This window comes from Phalangium opilio, unplaced genomic scaffold (genome assembly GCF_054372755.1).
Source record: "Phalangium opilio isolate 3A_F unplaced genomic scaffold, DU_Popi_V2 ptg000077l_1, whole genome shotgun sequence".
Classification (NCBI taxonomy): Eukaryota; Metazoa; Arthropoda; class Arachnida; order Opiliones; family Phalangiidae; genus Phalangium; species Phalangium opilio.
This window is the reverse complement of record NW_028324185.1, coordinates 11,999,035-12,011,436: the sequence shown is the minus strand read 5'-3', so window position 1 is coordinate 12,011,436 and position 12,402 is coordinate 11,999,035. Positions and strand designations below refer to the sequence as shown.

Below are 12,402 nucleotides of genomic sequence, written 5' to 3'. Positions count from 1 at the left end.
AAGTCATACGTTTGCAAGTACATTGCCCAAAGAACAAGTCGAGAATTTGGTTCTTTCAGAGTGAACAACCACTGGAGTGCTTTGTGATCGGTGATCACAGTGAACGGTTTATTCTCCAAGTATGGCCGGAACTTTCCAACTCCCCAATAGATGGCAAGACATTCCTTTTTCCTAGTGGTATATCTTCTCTGGACGTCGGTCAGTTTTTTACTGGCCTATGCGATAGGTACCTCGACGTCATCTTGAATTTGCGACAGGAAAGCTCCAAGTCCGGCGTCGCTAGCATCCGTTGTCAGGATACACGGCAACTTAGGGTTGTAAGCCGCTAAAGGAGGCGCCATGCAGATTGCATCCTTGATGGCCTGCAACGCTTCCTGCTGTTCTTTCTTCCACTGGAACGGAACGTCCTTCTTCTTGAGGTGATTTAATGGGGTAACGATTTTGGAATACTGCGGGATGAATCGAGAGTGCCATCCCGCCATGCCCAGAAATCTTTGGATTTCTTTCACGTTCTTTGGGACGGGAAAGTGTACTATAGCCCTAGTCTTGGAAGGATCAATATGAATCCCTCGTTCATTGACAATATGCCCTAACACGGTCGCTTCGCTTTGCGCAAAGCCACATTTCTTAGTCTGAAGCGTAAGTCCCGCTTCAGACAGTCGGTGAAAGACATATTCCAAGGCTTGTAAATGGTCTGCCCAAGTAGTGGATGGAATGACGATGTCATCCAGATAGACACAGACGGAAAAGTGATGTCCATCCCTGAAGACTTCGTCGATGAGTCGTTGAAACGACGACGGCGCATTGCTTAGACCGAACGGAAGTACTTCGAACTCGTACTTTCCCGCATGCGTGATAAAAGCTGTCTTCGCTTTCGCCTGCGGATGGAGATCCATCTGCCAATAGCCGCTCTTTATTATTATTATTTTTAGTGAGTAGGGGGCTCGCGCCCTTGCACCGATGCCAAAAGGCATATTGTGCACCCACGTATTCAGGCCTTGAATAGACCCGTGGCCACAGCGTAGCGAAGAATTCGCTCCACCGTAATAGAGGAGACCCGTGAGGGTTCCAAAGAGTGTGAATCAATATATTCTAGTCTAAGCGAGGCGAAGCAGTCGCATTCGCAAAGTACGTGAGCGGATGTTTCTTCCTTCTCCTGACACGACCTACAGAGAGGGTCGTCGGCAAAACCCATCAGATGGAGGTGCCTATTAAGCCGACAGTGCCCGGTCAGAAGACCGGTGGCCAGCCTAATATCCCATCTGCTGAGCGAAATTAGGTCTCTAGCACCAGACCTGCAGGGACCATTGACTAACTGTTTTTTCTGTCTCTGGCCCTCCATGTTATGCCAGAGCTGGTTTTGTATGACAGTCAACCTGTCATGCAGACACCGTTTGACGTGCCTGTAGGGGATGGGGACGGCCGGCTCCGGCCCCAAGAGCTTGGCCTCCGCACCCCTTTTCGCAAATCTATCGGCTTTCTCATTGCCATGATATCCGCTATGCCCTGGCACCCAGTACAACAAAACGCTGTTGCAGGATGCCAGTCGCGCTAGCAGATCAAGGCAGCTGCGCACCAGTTGAGAGGTAATCTGACACTGGTTCAGCGCGTTCAGGGCGGCCTGACTCTCAGAATAAATTCTCACAGTCCGTCCGGTATACCCTTTGTTAATACAGTAATCTGCGCAATAACTTATCGCGGAAATTTCCGCCTGGAACACACTAGCGAAGGTACCCAGGCAAGCAGAAAAGCCGACCCTTGTGGTTGGGCAGTAATAGCCGGCGCCAGCGCCGCAATCAGTCTTGGAACCATCGGTGAACCAAATAGTTTCACCCCCAGTGCCAAGAGGCAGCAGGTTAGTCCACTCTGCTCGACTGGGGAAGTGGATGCTGAAAGGCTTAGTGAAATCAAAACTGGTGACGGTTTTGTCAGAGCACCTCGTTAGCGACGGCTCAAGTGCGGCGTACTCCCGAAAGAGCTTCGTATGGCTGTAATCCCAAAGTCTTGGAACCCAGCAGCCACTAATGTTTAGCCTGTAGGCCCCCATGACAGCCTCCTCCTCATTGAAGAGATGAAGAGGAAGCATGTCAAGGAGCACCTCCAGGGAAGCAGTTGGGGTCGATCTCATGGCCCCCGTAACACCAATGCAGGCAAGCCTTTGAAGCTTGCGCAGGGCAGCCTGCACCGTCTTAAGCCGGACCCTTGTCCACCAGACAAGTGCCCCGTAAGATAGTATGGGTCTGATGATCCCAGTATAGGGCCAGTGTTCAGCCTTGGGGTTGAGGCCCCAAGTCTGGCCGACAGAGCTCCTGGTCCTCCAGAAGAGCATCTTGGCCTTCTTAATACACCGATCAAGATGCGGCTTCCATGTGAGTCTGCAATCAAAGGTCACCCCCAGGTATTTCACCTCGGAGGACTTTGTCAGGACCTGGCCAAAGAAAGAGATATCATTGAACAGATCCTTAGTATTCTTCCTCGTAAAGGGAACAAGGACAGTTTTATCAGGATTAACGGTGAGGTTAACCGCCTGACACCATTGCTCCACGCTAGAGAGAACAGATCTCATAAGAGCGGTAACAGTATCCGGGAACTTCCCGGTAAAGACTATCGCTACATCGTCCGCATACCCGAAGCAGCAGCAGCCCCCAGCACCCCCGAGCCTCCCCAAGAGTTCGTCCACCACCAGGCACCACAACAGGGGGGACAGCACTCCACCGTGAGGGCAGCCCCTGCTGGTAGTCACCCCTAGAGAGTCCCCAAGGAGGGACGCCGACACCTCGCGGTCGGTAAGCATGGACTTGATCCAGCGGCCAAGAGTGTCGCTGATGCCAAATCTCTTAACAGCTTCAGTGATAACCGAGCTAGAGACCTCGTCAAAGGCCTCCTCAATGTCGAGGAAGACGGCCAGTGAAATTTCCTGAAACTCGAATGCCCTATCCAGGCAATTCGTAAGGCCGTGAAGGGCCGTCTCAGTGGATTTGCCTTTTTGGTAAGCAAATTGTGAAGAAGAGAGAGGAGTTACCGAAAGTACCTCGTCTCTAATTTACCTGTCCACCAGCTTCTCCAGAATTTTGAGGAAGAAGGAGGTCAGGCATGTGGGCCTAAATGCCTTCGCCTCGAGATAGGAAGCCTTCCCGGGCTTGGGAATAAAGATGACCCTAGAGCGTTTCCAGTCACGAGGTATGTGACCGAGAGCAATGCAGAGTCTGTAGATCCTGCATAGCGGAGAGGCGATGTGGTCTAAGCCCTCCTGCAAAAGCAGAGGGAAGACCCCATCGGGTCCCGGAGACTTGTAGGGCTCAAAACAGTTGACAGCCCACCGAAGCTTGGGAATCGTGACAACCTGTCTGGCTACAAGCCAGTCTTCCCTCAAGGCCAAGTGCAGGACAGGGTAGAGAGAGTCAGGGTTTGTTGGATTCATAAAAGTAGAGTCAGGAAAATGGACCTCCAGCATGTGCTTGAGAGTCTCAGCCCCAGACTTAGTGTACACACCGTCCCGCAGCTTAATAGCATTAAGTCGATGTGAGCTGTCGTGCGCTAGAATCTTCATGACCCTAGCCGTAGCAGGGACTTTGAAGACTTGCTCACAGAAGGTCCGCCAGGAGTCCTTCTTAGCAGCTCTAATGGCCCTGTTGTAGGTGTTAAGGGACTGCCTGTATCCAGCCCAGTCACCCGTGCGCTTGGCTTTGTTAAAGAGCCTGCGCGTATGTTAAAGAGCCTGCGCGTATATTTACGAAGCCGGCTGAGATCCGCGTTCCACCAAGGGACAAGCCTCGAGCGGTTGACGGTCTTAAGTGGGCAGTTCCGGTGGAACGACTCCATGATGGAGCACTGTAAATCACCAGCAGCCCTATCAAGATCCTTAGGTGAAGTAAGTTTAGGAGTGTGACCCCCTCCGTTGCGTAGGATTAGGTCTTCCCTATAGCCGGCTAAATTGGTCCGTTTTGGATTGCGTATCTCCGTCCCCGCCGGGGCAGAGATAGTCGCGACAGTGAAGCAGATGTGCCTATGATCCGACAGAGCCGGGTCATTAGACACATGCCAGTTAGACACGGAGGACACGAGGTTTTCCGTGGCTAGCGTGAGGTCAATGACCTCCCTTCTATTAGAAGTAACAAAAGTAGCCGCTCTTTAAGTCCAGTGCTGTGATGAACTTTGGGGCACCCATTTTTCCTAGTAGTTCTTCTATTCGCGGTAGCGGATACGGATCTTTCACGGTCACTTTATTTATAGCGCGATAGTCAACGCAGAAACGTATATTTCCGCATTTCTGGTGGACAAGTACCACAGGCGACGCGTAAGGACTAACGGAGGGCTTCACTATTCCGTCGCGGATCATTTCGTGAAGATGATCTTCAATTATCCGTTTTTTCTCGTCGCTGACACGATACGCGCGGTAACTAACGGGAACTTCGGTGGTAGTATGTATCTCGTGATAGACTAAGTTAGTACGTCCCGCTTTTTCCGAAAATAGTTTTGGAAATCGTAGTAATAAAGTTTTTAAGTCTTCCTTCTGTTTAGGACTCAGTGTAGGCGACGCGACAGCTTGTTCAATATCCTCGATAATCTGAGGAGTTGGAGTCTTTAACCCCGGGAGATTAAGTAGGAATGGAAACGTTGTTCCGTCAATCTGACAAGTCTTTGTACCAAAATCCAAAACGGCACGATGTTTATAAAGGAAATTTTTCCCCAAAATAAAGTCCTTTGGTAGTGAGGGAACTACGTGAAATTCCTGCTTTAGTTTCAGCTGTTCTAAGCGGAAGTCTATTCGCGCGCGTCCCTTCGTGAAGGTATAACGTCCATCGCCTAACACTATGCATTAAGTCTCTTCTTCTTCCGGAAGTACTAAGTCTGGTTTTAATGTTCTGACTAAATTACGCCACTGATATAAGCTGATAAAACAAGCATCAGCGCCTGAATCTAGTCTGGTAGCGAAAGTCCCATGCAAATACACGGTGGCTATGGCCACGGGAGGATCAACCTCACAGCGACGCACATCCATAGAGCCAATTTCCATAAGGGGCTTTACTTTCTTCGCGAGGCGGGAAGACGATCCCCTTTTTGTCTTCCCCCTTTCGCGTTTTCCGAAGCCTGCTGCTGCGCGACTTCTTGTTTGTCCGGACAGGTTGTGGTATAATGCCCTAAGAGTCCGCACTTATAGCATTCTACAAGACATAAATCGTTTTGCTCTGGCTTAACCGGTGTAGGAGTCTTTGGTCTATTGGTATTTCTTGCTTTAGGTGTCGCAATCTTTGATTGAGCACCTCCCCCGGCGGTTTAGTTAAAACCGCGGCTGCGGGAGTATTTCTTCTCCCACTGGATTCACGCGAGGTAGACTTTGCTCTTTCGGTAGGATACAATGAGCTAGAAGGGGTCGCTCGTAAAATTTCTTCTGTCACGCGGCCTTTTTCTATGAAGCTGCGCATTGTCCTTATGTTGTCGTTAAAGACATGGATGCGTATTTCGGGGAGGCTATTTCTCTTGCAAATACCAACAAGTTCTGAGTCAGTGTACGGAACGCGTAGGTTCTGATTCATCGCGGTAATACTCGCGATGTACGCGTCAAAAGACACACCGGCGGGTTGTATAAACTGCGCTATTTTTTAATGCTATTAACCATTCCACTGACTTGGTTACAGTTTCTGTTCAAGTACAGGTACTGATTTCAGTTGTCCTTAAAATAATTCATAATATACCTTTGAATGGGTGTTAATTGTTTAATTGCAGGTGCATAGGGAAGATGCCGCATTACTTCAGAGAATTCTTGATAGCATCAAAATGTCAACCGAAAGTGCTGACCAGGAACTTCAAACGAAAGGCGGATCTCGTCAAGAGGTTTTGTTGTATTTATTAAACTCGATCCGTAGTTCAATTCTTGAGTGGCACTTTTCCTCGAGTTTGTTCAATTCTCAATGGTTTTTCTCATAAGCGCTTATGCAAATGATGTTTGTCACTGGTTACTGAGAGCATGTCGTGAAATGACGTAGGTCATTGATTGTCCTAAGGGACCCAGGTGATACGCTGTCAAAGGCTTAGTAAAGACTAAATAGGAAGATGGACTGCAAAACCGAGTGGAGTCAATTCTCACTAGTAATTCACCAGGCGTCGCTTTACGAGAATCTATGACCTACGTCACTTCATGACAAGCTCCAGTTTGTAACCTGTGACAAACATATGGCCAAAGATATCTTATGAACTAATGGTAGCTACAATCATATAATTCCGATGAAGAAATCAAAATAGAAAGCCAAGATTAAAGTGAGGTTTCATCAAAGAAGTAAAACTTGCTCAAAAGTATTCATATGCTACTTATGTACCTGCGTGAAAAAAGTATTTTCATGCCATGGCAGGAATTATAATAGATATGTTCCTGATCATAACGTTATTCTCTATTTTGTATTTGATTCTTAAAGAGTATTAAAGATAAAGAAAATTTTTTAAATAGAAAGAAAAGTGTCTGTAAATGCATATACTCAATGTGACAAGGATTTCATATCATTTGAACTTCACAAGACTTTCTGGACTTCTCTAGCCTAATTTCATCTCTAATCCCGCGTCGCATTCTTTATCGTGTCGTTTTAATTTCACATGATACTCTAATATTAAATAAATTATTTTCCCATGAGGGGAGATGTCTTGATGAGACCAAATTACCATAGTAAAGTTCCAGAAAGAATAAGGGCAACGGCCCATAGGATTTTGGGCGAGCTAATGTTAAAAAACTTTTGTTCGCTGCTGCGGTGTTTCTACATGCGTATTCTACGTGGCTTGGATCTCCATCGTTTTGTTGAAAAAAGAGGCAATAAATCTCAAGAATCTACGAGTTTAGGTCATTTTATGTTTCGCTCCATAATGCTAAAGATAGGCAAAATAGGCCGATTAAACCTCGGGGTAGACTGTCTTCCCCCAACTGAAATGACTTGAAAGTCGGAACATATCTAAACTCTAAATCAATTATAATTCTGGGAAAGTTTCGTTTTGTAACTGCAAAGGAACACCGAGAAAAACGTCCCAGAAATCTGGCCTAATTCCAGCTCTTTTAGACCAAACGCCTGTAGAAATGTTTAACACGCACGGCACCAATGTATTGCGGATGAAGCGAAATCAAGGGGCTGCCCAAAGAACATATATATAGCTATATAGGCTGGGTTGTATAACCTTTGTTTTCCCCCATTAATAGTAGATAAAAAATAACTAAGAGTAATAATACCAACAATGTTCCCAGAAGTGATATCTAACACGTAGGCAATATTATCATTAGACTTTTTATCATGGACATGCTAAATATTGTGTACACTATAAGCATTGAATTTACATTATTTACAAGTTTAGGAATGAGCAAAATCCTTTTATTTATATATATTAAACCATATTAGGTAAGAGTTCCAAGTCAGTTGCGTTTATCTCAGATTAAGCGTGGCATTTCCACCATGATTTGGTTTTGTCAGCAACTAAGAGAAGAGCACTTGGATGTTTGATGGAAAGCGGTACTATAAATTAACTACTACACGGGTATATACATAACATCTTGATGAATTATATATTTTAACATCACAAAAATAGCACTAATACTGTGCTTTGTCGCCACCGTTATCAGACTGTTGTGTCTCTCGTATTCACATAAAATATATCATTGTTGGGTGTGTTTTTTATAATTAAACGCCACAAAAAGGGCAATATATTTGTACAACCCTTTCTTATTTATCAAATAGCTTAACAGTTTCTTGGTGCAATATAGACAATACTATCGCACTTAGAACCTATCCAAATGAAGTACACCTTCATCGACTATTTTTGTTGAAAGTGATTGTATTGCACACAAAAGTGTTAAACGTTTTGGTAATTAAGAAACGTTTGACCTAATAGATTACCTATTTGGGGCGTTTAAATATAAAAAACACACCCAACAATGAAATTCGATAAAGAAGCATTAGTGAACACCACAGTTTGATAACGGTGGCGACATGGCACAGGATAAGTGCTATTCATGTAATCATAAAATATCCAAATCATCAAGTCGTTATGTAAATACCCGTCAAGTAGTTATTTTCTTTATTGTACAGCGTTTCAACAAACATCTACCTGCTCTTCTTCTAGTTGCAAATAAGAGTAGAGCTTGCATGAAATGCTTAGCACAGTACAGGAAGTTCCAAGAATTTCGCTTGGCCAGCACGCCATCTGCAAGTAGTAATGAAGCATCTGAAGAGTCTGATTCCGAACCGAACCAGCACCAGTAAAAGGTCCTAGACCGTCGGTAATGTCTATTGAGGTGAATATTACGTGTCTCACACTGGGAAGCCATAAGACTTTGTTTGTGGATCGAAAGCACGCACTAGAGTTACGGAAAGTGTCCGTAATGCTGTGTGGTTGAACTCGTCTATCTTTGTCAAGACAGATAGCAGTATTTGTTCTACGCATTTGGTTGACGGCGAGCTTCCCGATGAAGTTATTGGAGGTCTCACCGCGAATAGTGAGTCGGGATTGTTTACGTCCAATGAAATAGGATGCCTACTTAAAAGTCTTGCTGAGAATGTTCGGACAGCGAAGAGGCTTTGCTATGAAAACCTAGTGACATGTGACCACGACTGTAAAGTCCTTACCTCGCTATCTCAAGAACAGTTCCTTGCATTGCACTCTACAATAGAAGACAGCTTAGGGGTAATCCACACCTGTTCATCAAAGACCGCATTAGTACTGTTACTTGCAAAGATGAGAATGGGTTTATCGAACACGATGTTGTCAGCACTGTTCCAAATTAATAAAAGAACGTGTATGAACATAATCCTAAAGGTCATTGCAGCGCTAACAGATCGGTTTGTTCCTCAACATTTCGGACTCAACCACATTCCACGAGAAGACTTAATAACCAATCATCAGTCGCCCTCTGCGGTTAGACTCTTCGCCAACAATACACCAGATTGTCTGATATCTATTGTTGATGGTACATACATTCGAGTTGGTCGATCGCAGGATTACACTGTTCTTCACAAGTCCTTCTGTGTTCACAAAGGCCAGCACATATTCAAACCAATGGTCCTCGTCACCACAACAGGTTATATTATAGACATTATTGGCCCATACTTTTCCAACGGACGCAACAATGATGCCCGTATTCTAAACCACGCCTTACAAACTAGAGCGACTCTCAAATCGTTTTTCAAAGCCAATGATGTAGTTCTCGCCGACCGTGGTTTTCGTGACTCTAACAACATGCTTTCGGAACTAGGAGTGTCGTTACAAATGCCGTCGTTTTTGCGAAAAGGAGAAAAACAAGTAAGCACAAATGAAGTAAACCGTTCCCGGAAAGTTACATACCTGAGATGGCCTGTCGAAGCAAGAAACGGACATTTGAAAATCATCTTCAACATTTTCCAAAATTGTATTCACGTCCACATGATTCCATACATAACGGAATTGCTTCACCTAGCCGCGGCTCTCATAAATGCTTATCATCCAGAGCTACACCACAACGGCATTTGGGAAGAAGCTGTGGATAAAATGGTGGCGTCTGAAAAGGTTGAACACCCTCTAAAACCATTGGTTGAAAGCGGAATTGTTCGCAGGCCATCGCAATGGCATAAGCTAGACGAATTGAACTTAGATGACTTTCCGGTACTAAGTGAAACAGACGTGAAAGACATCGTTATGAGTCAATTCAAAACCAGTTCTTTTGAGTTAGTGTTCCATTTTCTCAATGTCATTCCGGCTTCTTTCATGACGCTATTGATATTTAGTGAAAGGTCTAGGGCAGCTTTAGGATCACTGTCGCCACTACACAAGTCATCTTCGTATAGATCTCTTCCTAGAACTATAATTTCCTTTCTTCCGCTGTCATATTTTTTAAGGTGACATTTGATGGTGGCGGCTAGGAGGAAGGGAGATGACGTCACCCCAAATGGGACTCGGGTCATGCGTAATTCTTGGAATTCATTTGTGTCTAACTCTGGGATCCATAACATTCTTAACGAGTCCCGATCTTTTGGGTCTATTCTCACTTGAAGGAATGCTTTTTCGATATCTGCGGTTATCGCGATCTTATGATTTCTGAATCTTAGTAATAGGAGTAGAAAGTTTGGGTTCAGGTTGGGTCCCGCAGACAAACAGTCGTTTAAAGACGGTACCCCTTCTAGGTGTGAGGATGCATCACATACGACACGCAAGCGAGTTGTGCTAGATACCCTAGTTACCCCTTGGTGTGGCATATAGTATGTTCCAGGAATTGATTCAATTGTCTCTACCCTTTCTAAGATCCCATTTTTTAACTGTTCGTTAATTATATCCTTGTAATCTTGAAAGTATTAAATCTTCGCACTAGGCTTTTCATGCGTTTGTAGGCTACACTTTTGTTATTATTAAGGACGGTTCTTTCTGTTATGAATGGTAATCTAACTTGGTCTCTATTGTCTATGAATTTAGTAGTTTGTTCAAATAAAGTCATAAAGTCGTCACTATGGGGGTTTTCGTCTTTCTTTGCATCTATCCCGAGGGATTCTAGTTCCCAAAATGACTTTAACGTGTCAGATACTTTCTACTCTTCTATTCCAACACGCATAGACGTTACTTGTCAATATTCTTGTTGTAAAGAAGGAGAAGATTGTGGGCCTTGCAAAACCCATCCAAATGTCGTTTCTTGTGCGACTAGAGATTTGCCCATTCTTTCGATATTGCCCGTGGCGATTTCCCAATAATAGTCGCTTCCTATTAGTATACCAATGTCCGACCCGCTTCTCGCGGACTCTTCGGGTTCGTCGGCTAATGCCATACCTTGGCTATTCATGTGTTTCTCTATCTCCTCGCAGTCAATGGTGGTGATGGCTTGGCATAGATAAGGTACCTCTATGGCTATAATTTCTACTGCCTTATTTTGGTTATTCTGGTTTTCTAAGGTTAGCTTCACTTTCCTTCTTTTGACAGCTTCTTGATCGTTATTTCCAAAACTATTTATTGTCAGGCTGACAATTCCAACCACTGGTAAGTTTAAAGCTCGTGAAACATCTTGCCTAATGAACGTAGCGTCGCTGCCGTCGTCTAACAAACAGCGCGCTTGCCTTTTCTTCATGGCTTCTTCCGGGTGGGGGTTCCTGACTATGGCCTGTGCAGTTTTTAACAAAACGTTGCGATTGGAATATACTGAATGGACTGTAGCATTTCCACTCCCTATCGCGGCGTTTGATTGATTGTTTATACCCGCCATAACGGTATTCTTTGGTCCCTTGTTTGAGTTATTTTGGGGCATATGGCTCGATTATGTTTTCCTTTGCATAACATGCAGCCTTGCAAATATGATCTGCACTCAGATAGAGGGTGTCCCATTCGCAGACAATTAAAACATCGCATCGATGTCTTTATCAAATCCTTTTTGTCTTTTAGGGAATGGACCGTGCAGTTGACCGACGCGTGTTTATCATTTTTGCAAAAGATGCAATAACACTGGGTTTTCACTGAGCGTTTTTCGTTACGCAAAAATATCTCAAAAATCCGCGAAAGCGTAAAATTCGCGGCAGTGGTATTTTTGACGCGTCTCAGTTTTCACTGGATGAAAAACGAGAAAGAAACCGCAAAGTATAAGTGAAGGGCTTGATTCTACGAACTGAAGTGAACCGTTTAGTAGTAGTTTTTAATGATGGAGGACGATGATCGCATAGTGGATGAAGAAGTTTTAAATACAATAAAAGTTTATGCATTGTGGCGTCAATGGAAAGAAAAGAAATACAGTAGACGTTCTGGGTGCGGGATATTTATCAGAGAAGATGTCAGCAAGGAGATTTTTCCAACCTTATACAAGAAATGAGGCTTTCGGACCAAGAAAAACACATAGAGTGAGTTAAGCCTTGGCCTTTTATTTACTCTATTTAGAAGTCCTCTAAAACCCAATGTTTTTAATTCTCATAGGTACTTTAGAATGTCATGTGAGCAATTTGACCATTTGCTACATTTAGTCCGAGATGATATTACCAAGACTGATACCAACTTTAGATTTAGCATCTCCCCAGAGGAACGATTAGCTGTTACATTACGGTAAAAATTAAATCATGCCTGTAATTTGCAAAGATTTGCCGGGTAGTAAGACATAAATGTCCCTTATTTCAGATATTTAGCTAGCGGTGATATGCAAGTAAGCTTATCATATAGCTATCGAATGGGGAAAACAACAGTTTCCAATATTATCAAAGATACGTGCAAGGCTATTTGGAAAGCATTATCTCCCATATATGTCAAGTTACCTTCTTCCGAAGAAGATTGGATTGAAGTAGCCAAAGGGTTTGAAAAACAGTGGGGCTTGCCCAATTGTATTGGTGCAATTGATGGGAAGCACATAGTGATAGCCAAACCAGCGAACTCTGGGTCCATGTTTTACAACTATAAAGGAACATTCGGCACTGTACTGCTTGCACTATGTGA

General features: G+C 44.3%; 1 protein-coding gene across 1 annotated transcript; it reads right to left on the bottom strand.

Moving 5' to 3' along the window:
• Nucleotides 1-9,650: 9,650 nt before the first annotated feature.
• LOC149658551 (uncharacterized) lies at nt 9,651-10,202 on the bottom strand. Its single transcript, XM_089844770.1, has one exon. It carries the CDS (start codon nt 10,200-10,202, stop codon nt 9,651-9,653), a length of 552 nt encoding a protein of 183 aa, XP_089700896.1.
• Between the last annotated feature and the right edge of the window lie 2,200 nt (nt 10,203-12,402).